The sequence below is a fragment of the Agelaius phoeniceus genome, chromosome 4 (genome assembly GCF_051311805.1).
Source record: "Agelaius phoeniceus isolate bAgePho1 chromosome 4, bAgePho1.hap1, whole genome shotgun sequence".
NCBI classification, from domain to species: domain Eukaryota; kingdom Metazoa; phylum Chordata; class Aves; order Passeriformes; family Icteridae; genus Agelaius; species Agelaius phoeniceus.
Genome location: NC_135268.1, coordinates 52320704 through 52336056, shown reverse-complemented (window position 1 = coordinate 52336056; position 15353 = coordinate 52320704). Strand labels below are relative to the sequence as shown.

Sequence of the window (15353 nt, the reverse complement as noted above, 5' to 3'; positions counted from 1 at the left end):
TCCTGCCTGGCCTAAATTCTGCCCAAACACATATACACAGCCCACTCCAATCCTGCATTTGAAGCAATCTCCATGGACATCCAAGTCTATTTTCAGAATATTGCTCCCTGAAGTAAAAATGTATTGCTTACTTAAAGTATAAAGGCGTGCTAAACTCCAGCAGTGTCTCTTCATACCCTCTTACAAAGAGTCAATGGGGAAAAACCAATCAAACAAAGAAGCACTGAGCCTTTCCATTGAACTGATGTGCAACCAAGAGTTTTCAATAAGATAGAATGACAGGATTACAGGAGTTAACCTGCTTAGACTTCATTGTTGATTTCCTAAGTTTTATTTCCTTATTTTAACTTACAAGAATTTCACCATATCTAAAACATATGAGATCTCCACCTCTTCTCTCCTTTTCCATCTTACTCTTTTCACCAAGGTCACCTAAAGATTCAAAGTCTTTTAACAGCATATTTTAAAGGTTCTTTAATCTTTCGCTCCAAATTTCTGAAGAAGGCCAATAAATTATTTTTGCACAGAACTCACAGGCAAATACAAGAGGCAACAGCTTCCAGCAGATGGGCCTACCAAGAGCTTGATTTCAGAGTGTACAGAGTGCTGCCATGCTGCTAATGAGTGATGAGTGGCACTGTCTGGCAATGTACATGGCACAACCACAGAATAAGCTGAGTAGGAAGGGCCCCAAAAGAGTCATGGAGTCCAGCTCCTGGCCCTGCACAGCACCATCCCCAAGGGTCACAGCATGTGCCTGAGAGCATTGTCCAAATGCTTCCAGAACACTCAGACTTGGTGTTGTGACCCATTCCAAGGCCCAAACTGCCTCTGGGTGAAGAACCTTGCCTAATATCCCACCTAAGCCTCCCCTGAAACAACTCCAGACCATTCCCTCAGGTCCTGTCACTGGTCACCACAGAGAAAAGATCAGTGTCTGCTCCTCTTCTTCCCCTCATGAGGAAGCTGTAGACTGCAATAAGGTCTCCCCTCAGTCTCCTCCAGACCGAGCAAAACAAATGACCTCAGAATATACTTAGGAAGCATTCTGACTTGTCAATTTTTTCTCACAGACTAAATCCTACAGCAGTAATACTGTAGCTTTCATGCTCACTGTCTGACATTTTCAATTTTTCTAATGTCCCAAGTAGGATTTCTCATTGATAACAGCATCCATAAAACTGCATGGAATTATTCCAGGAGGCTAAAAAAATAAGCCTTTATACATATATGTGCAGTTGAGAAACAATCCGCATCTAGAAAGTACTTCTATATTTAAGCAGGCTTAAATCAACTGACTCTGTAAATGGAAATCTAAGAAAAAGTGACTTCCAGGCCAGAAGACAGCACCCACATCAAGTTCCAGTCAAAACCACAGAGGAGGAGGCAGTGATTCCTTTACACAGTATTCAAAGAGTTAGAGAATTCCATCATAAATTAGGATCCCCAGCTCAGTTTGATCCTCAGTCTCTAAGACAAATTGACAGCTATCAGAATCATGTCTTTGATGGCATGCTCTCAAGCAGGCTGCTCAAGCCTGACATTGGGAAAAGAGCAAAGTATGAGCAAGGGAACTTTGTGAATTGTAGACCCATGACAGCACCATCTCCAGACCCAATTCTAGAGCTGGTTTTATGCTATATCTTTTTAAAAGACATTGGATACAACCAAGGATTTTCAGGTGAAGGGCTGGAACCCAAGAATCCACCCTCCAAAGTGCACAGTTGTACAGGATCACATAGAGACACTTGAACCTCTCAAGAGAAATGACATTTCAGGCAAAGTCCCTCTGTTACATAAAAATTGGCTATAACTAATCTGAGGTTCCACTTGTGTTGCCAAACACAGACCCCCACTCAGGCCTAGCCTAACACAATTACTGACCCAAATATAGCTTCTCTGCTGATTGTTTCTCTCACATGCACATGACCATCTGCTTCCCATTTTTACCTTGTCACACATTTAGACCATGAATCCCTTGGGAAGGAGCACATTTCTATGTTTGCCTCTATACAATATGGGACTAAACAGGACTCAGTGTTTTAGGCCCCACTATTAAACAAGCTATTATATTTGATGGGATTGATAATTTTAAAAGACAGGAAACTAACTTCAGTAATTTAAACACTAGACTATGTAAGTTTGGAAAAATCAAATGTAGAAAACAAGCTTAGCTGAAGAGGAAATGAGTGGGTTTATGCTACCAGCTATATTTGGTTTTCCTTTATGTAAGCTGGCTAATGATTGTGAGAGCTGTACCCTTTTCCCCACTCTTCCTTCTACTCCTTAAAAATAAAACAATCATTTTGTATGGTAAATAATGGGGGTAGGGAAATGTTCCCTGACCTGGTGCTGTGAATGATGAGGAACTAGTCACAGAGAATGTATTTCCTTTTAAGTATCTTATAAATATTTTAAATCAATTGCAAAGAGCATAACAGGAAAAAATTATATGTTCAGATCACCTCCAAACTGTAGCTCTTGTATCCTCTAGGACACTCTGCTGCAGCAGTAACACCTCACAAAAAGGTCCACCTTCCATGTGAGCTGGCCTTACTCTCAACTGTTTATAAAACAGTTGACAGCTACCAGAGATAGTAGTCAGTGAATGAAATAATACAATAACATCTTCTTAAAAACAAAGCAACTAACTAACTAAAAACAGACAACTAACTAAAAAGAGAACAAAACCAACAAAAAATAGCACAAACCCTGTAACTGTCAAGGTAGAAATAAGAATCTACTATGAGAATAAAACATGGCACTTATGCTGACTAATAGAGTCAGGAAGCCACCAAGGATAAGTGGAAGATCTGGCTGAACTTACTGGTTGAAAAGAAGGACATTTTGAGGAGGAGCCTAGCAGGATTTAACATAGCTATGCATATTATTATCAGCTTACACAATGACCAACAGTTACAAATCAAAATAGAACACCCTTTGTAAAACTGATAGCATCTACTTTTCATTACCTTCCCCTTCAGCAAACACACCCGCAAACAACAAGTGCAGGTGTGCTCAAGCAGTACTGGTAACACCCAAACTTCCCTGCCTTGAGACCTGCCCACTGCTGCCTCTCAGCTTGGTGCAAAACAGCTGCATGGAAAAGCAAGAACGTGAAGGGGCAATGTGGGAGCAGAAAACCTGTCAGCATCTGATATAAACAGCTAGATGCCTGGAGGAATGGGAAGAGAGCAGCTGCAAAGAAGTGGAGCAGTTTCTAATGCTGCATTTGCATCAATCCAGGTGCTCCCCATTCCAGCTGAAGTATTCACTCTGGCACAGGACAATTAGCAGGTACTGCCATTGCCAACTGTACTGGTATAGCTTCGTGGCAGTACAACTACACATACGTGAGATAATTAGCATGTATTTTTCTATTATAAGCAGAGCAGACTAAATGTGACCTTTTCTCTGCATTTTGAGAAAACAAATGTAGCCAGACACTTCCACTGCTCTGACCATCCTGACTGCCAAAGTAGCTTCCCATCAGATCACAGCCAGACATCACACTGGCAGGATGCTCTTCCCTGGGCTGAGAAATGTCACAGCATGCACCCACAATTAGGGGGCATCACTGACCCCTGCACAGTAGTCACACACACCTGTCAGCTAGGAGACTGTACTCTGGTCTGGATTGCTGTTATGAACAATCCAAAGATATAGTACACAATTTATTCTATTAGAGTACTATTTCATGTACATGGCAATTAGAGTTGACTGCTACTGTGCTCCTGGAGCTGCATATTTTTGTCAACTATTACTATTGCAAATTTCCTGGATAAACACTTAATACTTGCATATCTTTTCAGATGACACAACACAAATAAAGGTTAAAATCACGAGAGCATACTGATTATTTTGTGAGTAGGCCATACTTTGGTGATTAGTTATGCCATATTGAGGGTTCATCTGGCAAATATGATTTGTTATTTGGGTATTTGATATTCATAGAACCACAGAAAGGCTTGGTTTGAAAAAGGACTTTAAGGACTAGGTAGTTCCAACCCCCCTGCCATGGGCAGGGATGCCACCTACTAGAGCAGGTTGCTCAGTACTCCATCCAACCTGGCCTTTAACTCTTTGGGGAATAGGGCACCCACAGCTTCTCTGGGCAACCTGTTCCAGTGCCTTACTACCCTCTGGGGAAAGAATTTCTTCCCAGCAACTCATCTAAATTTCTCCTTTTTCAGTGTAAAGCCATTCTGCCTTGTCCCACTATCTACCTGTATTTAAAGTTGTTCTCCTTCACTTTTATAAGCCCCCTTTAAGTACTGGAAGGCCATAACAAGGCCTCCCCAGCACCTTCTCTTTTCCAGGCTGAACAATTCCAGCTTTTGTAGCACGTCTTCAGAGGAGAGATCCTCCAACCCTCTGAACTTTTAAATCACTTTCTTTTTACTCTCCCAAAAAGTGTGGGATTCCACTAATTAGAAACAATTCTGCTTAAGTGTCACTTAGTTTGCTTTGCCTCTCGCTATGACTGCTCACATACCTTTGTAATATAAGAATTCAGTTATTCTGCTATGTTTCACCTTGATGAAGCAAAACCCTTTTGTGATATCAGACCTACTTCCTCAGTAATGAAAAAACTACTCTATGTCAGAATACAAAGCATCCAAATTTATGAGGCTGTAGCTGTGAGACTTCTTTAATTTTCCAGAAAACAAGCAACACATGCTTCTGATCAATAAGACCCTACAGATTTTGATAACTGGACTGATTAAAGCCATTTTTCTTCTTTGAAAAAACTACAAGTCTAAATCAGTTTAATGGCTTTACTATGAAGAAACCTAAATTATATCACTAAATACCACACACAAAACCAACATCAACTTTCATGTCTTATATAGCACATAGAACACATCAAATTCTGCCCTCACTGAAATAAATAACCATTGACTGCACACAGCATCTGTGGGTAGCATCACCCAGAAGTGAGACTTTAGTCATGAAAATGCAAAATATCAGGCTACCTTGTACAATGAACAGTCCATGGGCTTAATTCAGCCTGGTCAGGGAGAAAGGGAAAAAAATCACCTTAAAAAATACATTATCACTCTTAACAACTGATGACAGTGCATGGATTATTTGCATTCAAGCAATGATCCTTTTTATCTGTAAAAAACAGGGGGTTCAATTTGAAAAGGAACAAGCATAGGGTGGCAATGGGAGCCAAACATCCCAAACTGACCACCACTGAAGTTAGGCTGTGGCTCAGGAAGTTTTACACAAGTTTTTGAGGAGCCTCCACGTGTCAGCTTCTCCTGTCCTTACTGTTAACTGCACTAGAAATGCACGCAAGCTGCTCAGTAGGCAAATAATATTCTCAGTGGAGAATAAAAGTGGCTGACAGACCTGTTCAGCTCCTCAGCTCTGTAAAATAAAGAAAAATAGGACAGTCAACAATAACCTTGGCAATAACCTTGTGCTGGCTGGATAGCATAAGGCTTTCTGTCACACACTGACACTCCTTATTCCCAAATATAGAGCCTGCCTCTCTCAAAAGAGGAGAGTAAGCTGCACCAGAAAAAGCCCTTGCACAGTTTTCTTTTCTTGCAGAGCAGCACAGATAGGAAGGACTGCAGGGTGACTCAAGGCAATCCACAGGTCATACTCTGTCAGCAGGATGGCACAGCCAGGTGTCTCTCTAGGGCTGGACTGCAAGATGGCTGAAGCACAGGAACAACACCTCAGTGCTGCACTTTAAGAAAGTGTGAACAAAAAGACTGAAGTCAATTCAGCTAGCAAAAAACAGACTAAAATAGCCCTAAAATAAAATGAGGTGGGATCTGCTTCCTATAAGGGGCCATATTACAGTTCCTCAGTTTAGTTCATTTATTTTAAATTATGTATGTCAGTTGAGTTATTCCCTAAAGTACTTTTAAAATAAATTTCCAGATTAGGATTCAGTCCAGAAAAATGAAATTAGATTTTGGTCCAGCTCTAAGTATTGGTCTCAGTGAAGATTTGAGCACAGACTGTGCTCTCCACAGACCATGGTATAATAATAGAACAGTTTGGGTTGGAAGAGGTCACCTAGCCCATCCCCTCTGCAATGAGCAGGGACATCTTCAAGTAGATCAGGTTGTTCAGATAATTCTGGGCCCAGGATAGTTTGGGTTCTCCTACTCCCCAAGCTTTCACCTGTTCTGAGCCCCTCTGGTCTCAGAACAGGTCAGGAAAAAGCCCCCAGGATTTGAAGAGGTCTCTGTATTGTAAGTAAGACAGTTCTTACATATTATATTCATCCAACAGTAGTGATTGGCCTGCACAGTGTGTAGCTAAGTTACATTCCTCATCTTTTTTCCTTTACATGGTTTTTCATGTTATTTTCTCTGCCCCTCTAGCACAGGCTGGTAATTTTTTCTACTGTATGTTTACTAGTTTTCTAAATTTCTAAATATAGCTCCTCTCAACTCTACCACTCCTCCTACAGTTTTTCTGTGCCTCTTTTACATTACCTGTCATCCAGATCAATTATTCCTCTGGCTCCACACCTCAGTAACACAGAGACTCACAGAATGGATTGGGTTCAAAGGGAGTTTAAAGGGCATCTCATCCACCTGCCCTGCAATGAGCGTGGACATGGCACTTCCTTCCTCCAGCCTGGGCACATCTGAGCCTCTGTCAGACCCAGCACATGCTGAGAACAGTCTCTGAAATCTTCTGAGATATGTGAATGCCTACTTAGCACAGCAGGCAAACTGTTAGAAGCTTGTCAAGTGCTAGAGCCCTCTAAGGCTATTCCCACCCCACATTCTCTATATTTCCTCTGCACATATTTCTATGTAAACACTTTCTCTTCCCACACTTGCTTCTGTGCATATGACTCCTAGTTGGTTAGAATTTGGCATCTATGTTAGCAAAGAAATACCAACAAAGTCAATTATGTTTGCATTACTAGCGAGGCATACAGACTTTATTTTGATGAACAAGGATTTCTGTCCATGGCAAAGAGACTGGTACCTCAGGGCAGTATCCTCAGAAAGGACAGGTTTTACTGAGGAGTGCAAAACACAACAAACAAATGGGGAAGGCACTGGCAGGCTCAAGTCTGAAAGATGCCTCTACTAGAAAAAGTCATCAGAAGGAGGTGCCTCGGGGCCCTGGGAGATGCACCACCCAGGCTCAGCCCAGATCATACCCATGTAGGAAAAATCTCCTTACTTGCTAAGGTAATCTAGAGTGGGAAAGGATGGAGGAGAGTTAAAGGCAAGCAATAGAAGCATCAGGGGCTGTGGGATGAAAACTCCAAACAAACAAACAAACTGGATCAAAAATAATGATCCAAAATCAGAGTTTATCTGTTGAGATCTTCTAGAGAAGCTATTTTAATATTGTCTCCCTCAGCTTTCTGCCTCTGCTCCTGGAGGTGTCTAAAAGGAATTTAAAAATAAAAATCAAGACAAGAAGAAAAAATACACCATGAACAAAAGAAAGACTGACCTTTTTCTGTTTTCATGTAAACTTCCAAAAATATTGAGAAAGGTGCCAAACCATTTTTATGACTCAAAAATATTTCTTCTTCCCTTTTCATGACATTATCTCTTGTTTGCCTTTTATTTACTCATAACACAGCCACAGTTTAAATAGAAAATATGAGTTATGTAATAACATAAGTTAGAGTCAGATACCTTGTGTTTCTCAAATCTGATAAAGAAAAGCAGATTTCTCTTAAAGCACACCGTGGCTTGAAACACAAGGCTGTGGGTTTGGAGTCAGACATTATTCTTGTTATCTTCACCAAGGTCTCACACTTGAAAGAGAAGTTCCACCTCATTATCTTAGCCAGCACCACCATAAGTGTTTTTAACCACCTTCCCTTTTTCAGCAATTGTTTTACTGAAGGGATTTGTGTCCTGCTCTCCTCAAACTAAGACTAATTACTACCTACTTCCATTGTTCAAATTTTTTCCAACTTTTTTAAAGAGGTTGCTCTTCTGTATCATATTCTTTTAAAGGATCAAAGTCAGTCATTCATAATATCAGGTCTTCCTTGTCTCTCTGAATACTTATTTAATACATTGCAAGCACATTATAACCAGACAGTCTTTTGATACAGTCAGCTAAAGGTCTGCTGGGGTAAACACACAAAGCTGGGCCTCTTCCTTCTCTTTCACTGAAGAAAAGAATAATAACTTTAAATGAAACAAGCATTGATATTGAATATGTAAACCACAAGGCCATTCCACACTGTCACACTGCAAGAATCTGATTATTTTGTAGAACCTGGTACAAGCTCATCCGCAGAGACACTTCAGGAGATTCAGCAGCTACTAAAAGCTGAAAAATTCAAGTTCAAAATTTGGGAGAGTAAAAAAAATTAATTCTAGGCCTCCTTCATTCCTTTTACCTCAACAGCTCCATCTTATTCCTGCAAACACTCCAAGTGGTCCAGTCCTCATCTAAAAACACTTCTAAAAAATCTCTACTTAATATTTTTGCAGAGCTTTAATGCCAGGTGATCTATTAGTGTTCAGGATTAAGTAACTGCATAATAACTAGTGACAGACATTTAGAGGCCTTCAGAAATTTCACGGTCAAGACAGAATAATATCCAGGTTTAATGGCAGTTTGATCTCAATTCTGAGAATCTGAATGTTAAAGCCAAGGATTTTACTGCCACTTTAGACAGGCAGCCTTTTCCCAGAGGGAAAATAACCCCCAAAGAATTCTACAGCACAGTATCTCCCATCATGTCATGTTTTTCTGAAATTATCAAATGTTTGTTCTGTCAGACATGTTGTGCTGCTAAATTGATGAGATAAGGATGCAATGCTTCTAAATTCAGTTAACATCCATCAGTTAACATCATCCATTGTAGAAGTTTCTAACGTTCTTTTGTTTCAAGCCTGCAGCGATTGCTTGACTCAAACTGCTCCAGACAGCAGCTTATTAGTATTATTTATCCATTAACACAACTATGAACATCACACAGTACACAAGTCTTTAGAGCTCGGTATCTAAAACAAGATAAGTAGGATTAAAGCATGATTTTTCATGCTATAAAAGCAATTTGCTCCCCAGAATTATTTTCCAGCTTGACTTGAAAGATTATCATAAATGGAAGGAAAGGGCAAGGGAAAAAAAAAGCCAGTGTTTAGACAGTGACATTGTAAAACTATATTCCTATTTCAGGGATGTGAAATAATTCATAAGATAATACAATGTACTCTGCTTTCCATATGTAATAGTTTATTCATGCCACAGGACAGATCCTGTTGTAACTAATCAGTGGAAAAGCATAATGCAGTAGCTGCAGAGAGAATTCCAACAGCAGCTGTAATTAAAAAAATAAAAACCAAACAACACAAACACACACCAAAAAACAGGAGTGTTTTTTCTGTGAAAACTTCAACAGTAACTTCAATTTATAATTGCCTTCTATGACAATCACAAAGATCTTTACAACAAAATAAAAGCCAGTAATTAGGACTTTCAATGCTTAATACCTATAAGCAGTATTTTTTTTTCTTTTTTAAAATAATCAAAAAATTTGTAAATAAAATCCCCAAGTAGGAAATCTGTCAGATAAAACTCTAAGCAGAAGCACCCTGACTTGAAGTGACCACTCTCAGCTAGAAGCAACATCTGTTGTTGGAGCTGGTCTACATACAAATCAGAACTGAGTTCAAACCTATAAACTTTAAAGCCAAGCCAAAGGCTGTGTGGGCACTTCAGAGGGCAATCCTCTTCAGACAAAACACCCTGTATCAGAATTCCTGCTGGGATGCTGCTGAGGTATGTGGGGTGAGAATGCACAGTACATGCAGAGGAGAAGGGAGGGGAGTCTGGAAGGGAGTCTGCAATTCAGGGAGAGAAGCAGCTGGCTTGAAAGCCATTCCAACAAGCACTCAGCTACATCAACCTGGCTACTCCTGATAGAAATTTCTGCTTCAGAACAGTTCATGTGTACACAAAGACAAAAAGCATAGGTATGAGCAGCTATACCCTAGCATAAACCCAGCTGCTGCATGACTGTAGGCCATCAGAAGCTCCAAGAATGAGACATCTGACATCAGGTATTTAGTTCAGTGCTAACACCAGAAGTACTCAGATTTTAGAGGGGAACTGTTTGGATTTACATTTCTGCTAGCATAATTGCCAGTGTGCAGTTCAAGCCATGCCTGAGAAGAATAAATCAATACTACTTTCCTTGGATGTTTTGTAAATAAATTACTCCAGAAAATACCCTGACCTTGCTTCATCAATTTCTGTTTTATGGGAAGTGAGCCACTGTCCTTAGGCATTGGCAAAAAGTACACGAGTTTGTAGAGAATCTCAAGAGAAAAAGAAAGAGCCTGAATAACAGTGGACAAAACATATTAAACAACCTGCCCTGACTTATTACCTTGAAATAAGATAGCCACCACCCATAAAGAATACTGGGTGTTTTAGGGGTTTTGGATGTTCAGATCTGGGACACAAATTTAAGTTCAGAACAGGAAGGCTCTCAAGGGTCCAAATTAGCAAACCATTTCTTCTCATAATAGAGGACTTTGGCATAAGAACCATATAATAGATTGTTCTTAGCATTTCACCGGGTCAAGCTAGAGTGTAGCAAAACAGAGACAGTCTAGCTCTAGTGAAACTCTGGAATTTTACTGTAGCAAAATAGAGGTACAACATACTGCTTATAACAAAATGCCCATTCCAGGAATTTGTCTGTGCCTCACTAAGAGAAAGTTCCACAAAAATGTCACCTCAGTGCTCAGTGGATGTCACAGAGTCAAGTGAGTGGAAACAAGAAGATATTAGCAAAGAATAAAATTGCTTCTTTCAGGTTTCAAACACCGTGAGAACTCTGCATTTGTAGTTCCCACACTTAATTTTAATAGGATGTTAAAATGCAAAAAGACTCAGAGAACACCACAAGGACAGTTCATAGGCACAAAACAATGTCAGTATGGGTGACATTTGTCCAATTGTCACCACCTCCTATGGTGACAATTGGACATGATGGTCACTACTTCTTCTAATACCAGAACTACGAGGCACCAAATACTACTAGTAAAGAACAGGTTCAAGTCAAACAAAAGCAGGTGATTGCTCACACAAGCAAGGCTGGTCTGTGAAATTACTGAGTAAAGGATGTGGTAGATGCTAGCAGTTTACTGTTTCAAAAAACAGCTGGGCAAATTCATGGTAGAGAACTTTACCAACAGGAAAAAAAACCCAACTAAACCACAAACCAACAACCCACACCCAATACACTGACTTGCAATTCTCCCAATCATAAAATTGCTTAGGAAGCTATTCTGAAAGAACATCACTATCTAAGAATTGTTAAATTCTTCCCCAGATTTTTCCCCAATTAAAGACCATTGCCAATGCATGACAACAACCTACAAAGAACTTGAACCGTACTCCATCCATTCTTGTGTAGACATCTTTGTTTTTAGCTAACAACCCTTCTAAACATGAGCATCATTTTCAATGCAATTGCTTATATTTTAATTTCATAATGCTTGACTCACTTTGTCTCTCCCTTGCCCTCCCTTTCTCTCTTTTCAGATTAAGGAAAATCCAGATGGGGTGCAGGTGCTGCAAAATGATACAAAGGTACAATAGAACAAGAGTTTCTTGGACTGAATAAAAGAACAGCATTAAACCATGTGTCTGTGCTCCCCCACACCTGTTGCTTTAATTAACCACCGTAAAAGGTTGGAGCTTTTTCAAAGTTTACAGCATCTTTAGGCATAGGCATACAGATTTCCTATGAAAGTTCTTTTAATTTACTGTAATTAAAGTCCACTTCTATAATTCCTAGCCACAAAAAAGGAATTGTGTTGCATTGAAAACTCTTGTTTAGTAAAGTTTTTTCTAATTTAGGTAGCATGGGCTTTCCTCAATTCAGGAGAAGCAAGGAGCACATATTACATCAGATCCTCCCTTCTCCCAAGCAATGGAAATGATCAACAGTTCCTTGCTTCCATCAGAGCTGTTAAATGTTGTTAGGTGGGGGAAGAACTCCCATATTAAAAGTCCCCCTAGAGAGGAGGACTAGCTAGTTTTACAAAGATCACATTTCAGCCCCACTTGATGGTCCCTACTGCCCCTTGGCCACTACTGTAGAAGAGGTAAGGAACTGGGGAGAAAACAGTACTATGAGAGAAAAAAGAAAGATAAAGAAAAGAGAAAGGCCCTGGGAGAGGCAAGTCAAGGAAAATATAGAGCAAGAGGAAGAAAATTAATCAGGAGGGGGGAAAAAATGACAAAAGACTTGAAAGAAGAACAGCAGGAAAAAATGGAAGATATTTTAACAACTGTATGAGGATATATTCATTTATAATTCATGTTATGACTATTCATTGGCTAATCAGCTCCCCAGAGAAAATAAAAAATAAGGCTGGAAACAAGCAATGAGTAGCACACAGTTCTCCAACATCCTCCGTAAGCTCCTGGTGAATCTCAGTACAGGGGTTAGTTATGATCAGTCCCAGGAGACAGCAGCCAACAGCATATTCAGCATTTTAATTTGGTTTAACTCATTCTCAGGACCCAAGGTAAAGTTCAGTAACACTCCTTCCTCAAGACCTTCAGCCTAAAAAGGAAGCTTAATCTTTTCAACTAATGATATTGATTACCATCATAAGTAATATTTCTTTACCAATTTTTTCTTAAAAATTTCTTTCTTTACAAATTTTTCTTACTCCAGTTATATCTTTGATCCAGAAGAGGTACAATCATCTGGATGCATTCATGAAGTAAACAGCTATAAACACAATGAACAAGGCAGCAATAAATCAAAATTCAAAGAGAACAGTGAAAATGAAGAACCCAAAAATGAACTCCAGCAGGATGAGATAAACAAAACAGAAAATAAAAATCCAGTAAATAGTACAACAGAAACTCTCTGGAATCACAGAGGCAACGATTCTCAAGAGGATGGCCTTGTGAAGTGTGCTGCAAAGCTTGATGTTGCAGTCAATGGTGGCAACTCCTGCGCTCAGCACTCCATGCTCAACCCCAACACAAGCCCAGTGAAAGAACCCAGTGAAAAGGGAACCTCCAGCCAGTCAGAGGCTTCTCCAGCCAGCAACAGAGACTTCTACACCGAGTCAAATAGGCCTGGACAAGAGCTTGACCTAGAGACAGGCAGTCAGAGTAAGGCAGCCAGCAAAGTGCCTAACAGTATTCCAGACTCCCAGTCTGCAGGAGACAGCATCTTTCTCAAAGGAAACTCAATACTGGAAACGGAAAACAATACCATAAGACTGCCAGATATTGATTATCCCCAAAATGGCAATCAAACTGGGAACTGTGTTGAAAAAGACAACTTTTCAGTAAACTGCACACATTCAGACCAAAACACTGGTACTTCAGCAATACAGGACCAGGACCTTCATGCAATCCCACCCTGGCCTGGGAAAGAGAGCAGTATTGAACCTTTTAAAACCGACTCTGCAAGTTTGAGTGAGAGCCTTACTGGCAGCATCACTGCAGTGGCTGTTACCAAAGTCCCACAGGGACCCGCACACACCAACCATAAAGATGTCAGTGGAGGAATTGAGGAGGAAGATGCAGAAGTTGCAGCAGCTCTGGCTGCACTGGAAGCTGCAACAGCAGGAGAAGATGTGGAAGATGATGATGAGTACTAGATGGTCTCTTTCTAACACAGTGGGTAAGATCTAGACGTTATTGCTGGATCAATATGAACAGATATACAGCACACATGGAGAGCTGTTATGAACAGCTAATATAAAAGGAGTTGGGACTAAACCTGGGTCCTTCAGCTGTTTTATACAGCCTTTTAATTTCTACTGCCTGAGGTACAGAAGAGCTCCCTTGACTAATAGTAATACTCTTCTCTATGGGCCCAAACAGGAGGGCAATCATTTCTTCCACACAGAATATTCTGTTGTACATCCATCTCATCTGCACTCATGCAAGTGTTTCCTTCTTTTCCTCATGAGGGCTTGTGCACAATGCATGTTCCAGGTTAAGTCCCATTATTTAAAATAGGGCTATTGGAGTTAGAAACCACATATTTTCATCATTAGCAGAAAAAAAAATACATAAATGAGCCAAAGTTCTATGACCTACTGAAACATGAAACAGGGAAGGCAGCTTGGACTGAACTTTACTGTGGCTATGGTTCCATTATGGATTAAGCCTAAATCTGTGCACGTGCACCTGGCACTGGAATGACAACATCACTTTTTCCCCACACACCTCTCCCTTGACTGTGTTTGATACCCCAAGTGTTGCTGCTTCAATTTCTTAAAACAGCAGAAGCCCAGCCAAATCCAAGAGAGTGGGTAATTTCTGTTGGTTTAATGTGCTGAAGTAGCTCATGTAAGAGCATCGCACACACTATCAGAGAGGCCAGAGAAATCAAAACTCATTCCCTACCAGATTAAAACTGTTGTAAAATGACAGCCAGAAACCTCTGAACTCCACTAAATTTTCCAGGTGCATGTCTTAACCATACAGTTTTCAAAGAGATTGTGTCTCAAACATCCCCTCAAGATGTGTTTTGTTTATATAAAAATGGCAGGAGCCAATGTGGACTCCTCCTTAGCTCTGCTGTAGTCACTAAATTTACATCAGGAAAGGGACCAAGCTTCTAAACTGTATTAAGCATAAGATCTGAAAACAGTTGCATTCTTGGAGGGCTGCATTTCTTATGGGAGAAAAAAAAGGAGGCAGAGACCAATTTGGTGCTGCCAATTCAGGAAAAGTATGGTTGAAATACAAAGTGCTTAACATTTTATACTGAAATTTTGTGGTTTCCAAGTTTTTTGTTATAAACTCCTAATAAATTTTTTAACCATATAAAAAAATAACCTGGTGGGTTTTGTATTTTATGCATTTTCTGAATATAAGTTACATTTAAGAAGTTAAACAAGATATAGCCCTCATTAGATACACAAAAAGCACCAACAATGTATTTGCCTACAGTATATACTGATTTTGATTTCTCAAAACATTAATGAGTAGGATGAGTACCTAGGAGCACTTATGGTACCCAGGAGTACCTAGGAGCAATTAAAACAACCTAAAGTCTCAGCTGCTAGAGAACTATATCCAGCTACAGGCAAGAGTCACAACATTGTATCTGTAAAATAAAAAAGTTTTATATGGTTTTAAAGTATTGTAGTACTGTTGACTTCTCTACCACTTTCCTATTTTAATAGGCCCTTCTAAGCCTTCTCCTAAGCGCATACAAGTTTTACAGATCCATTGGTCTTTCTAAGACTACGACAATTCCAAGAGTCGGTGGAAGTGCCAGCGCATGGCCAATAATGAGTTATGCTCAGTGCCACCAGTCCTGACTGTCCCTGCCCGCCAGCCTAGGGCTCCCCCTGCCCTGCCTGGGGCCCAGGACCCCATTCACTCCCTGGGGG

At 40.2% G+C, this 15353-nt stretch overlaps 1 protein-coding gene across 3 annotated transcripts in view; it reads left to right on the top strand.

The window, feature by feature from the left end:
* PGCKA1 (PDCD10 and GCKIII kinases associated 1) overlaps positions 1-14874 on the top strand; it is a 40959-nt gene extending 26085 nt beyond the window's left edge. For all 3 annotated transcript variants that reach the window (XM_077177630.1, XM_054633811.2, XM_077177629.1), the window contains 2 exons: positions 11518-11565; positions 12662-14874. In XM_077177630.1, coding sequence (XP_077033745.1) covers positions 11534-11565; positions 12662-13604 — 975 coding nt within the window. In that variant the 5' untranslated portion in view covers positions 11518-11533 and the 3' untranslated portion in view covers positions 13605-14874. The remainder of the gene's footprint in view (positions 1-11517; positions 11566-12661) is intronic.
* The last annotated feature ends 479 nt before the right edge of the window (positions 14875-15353 follow it).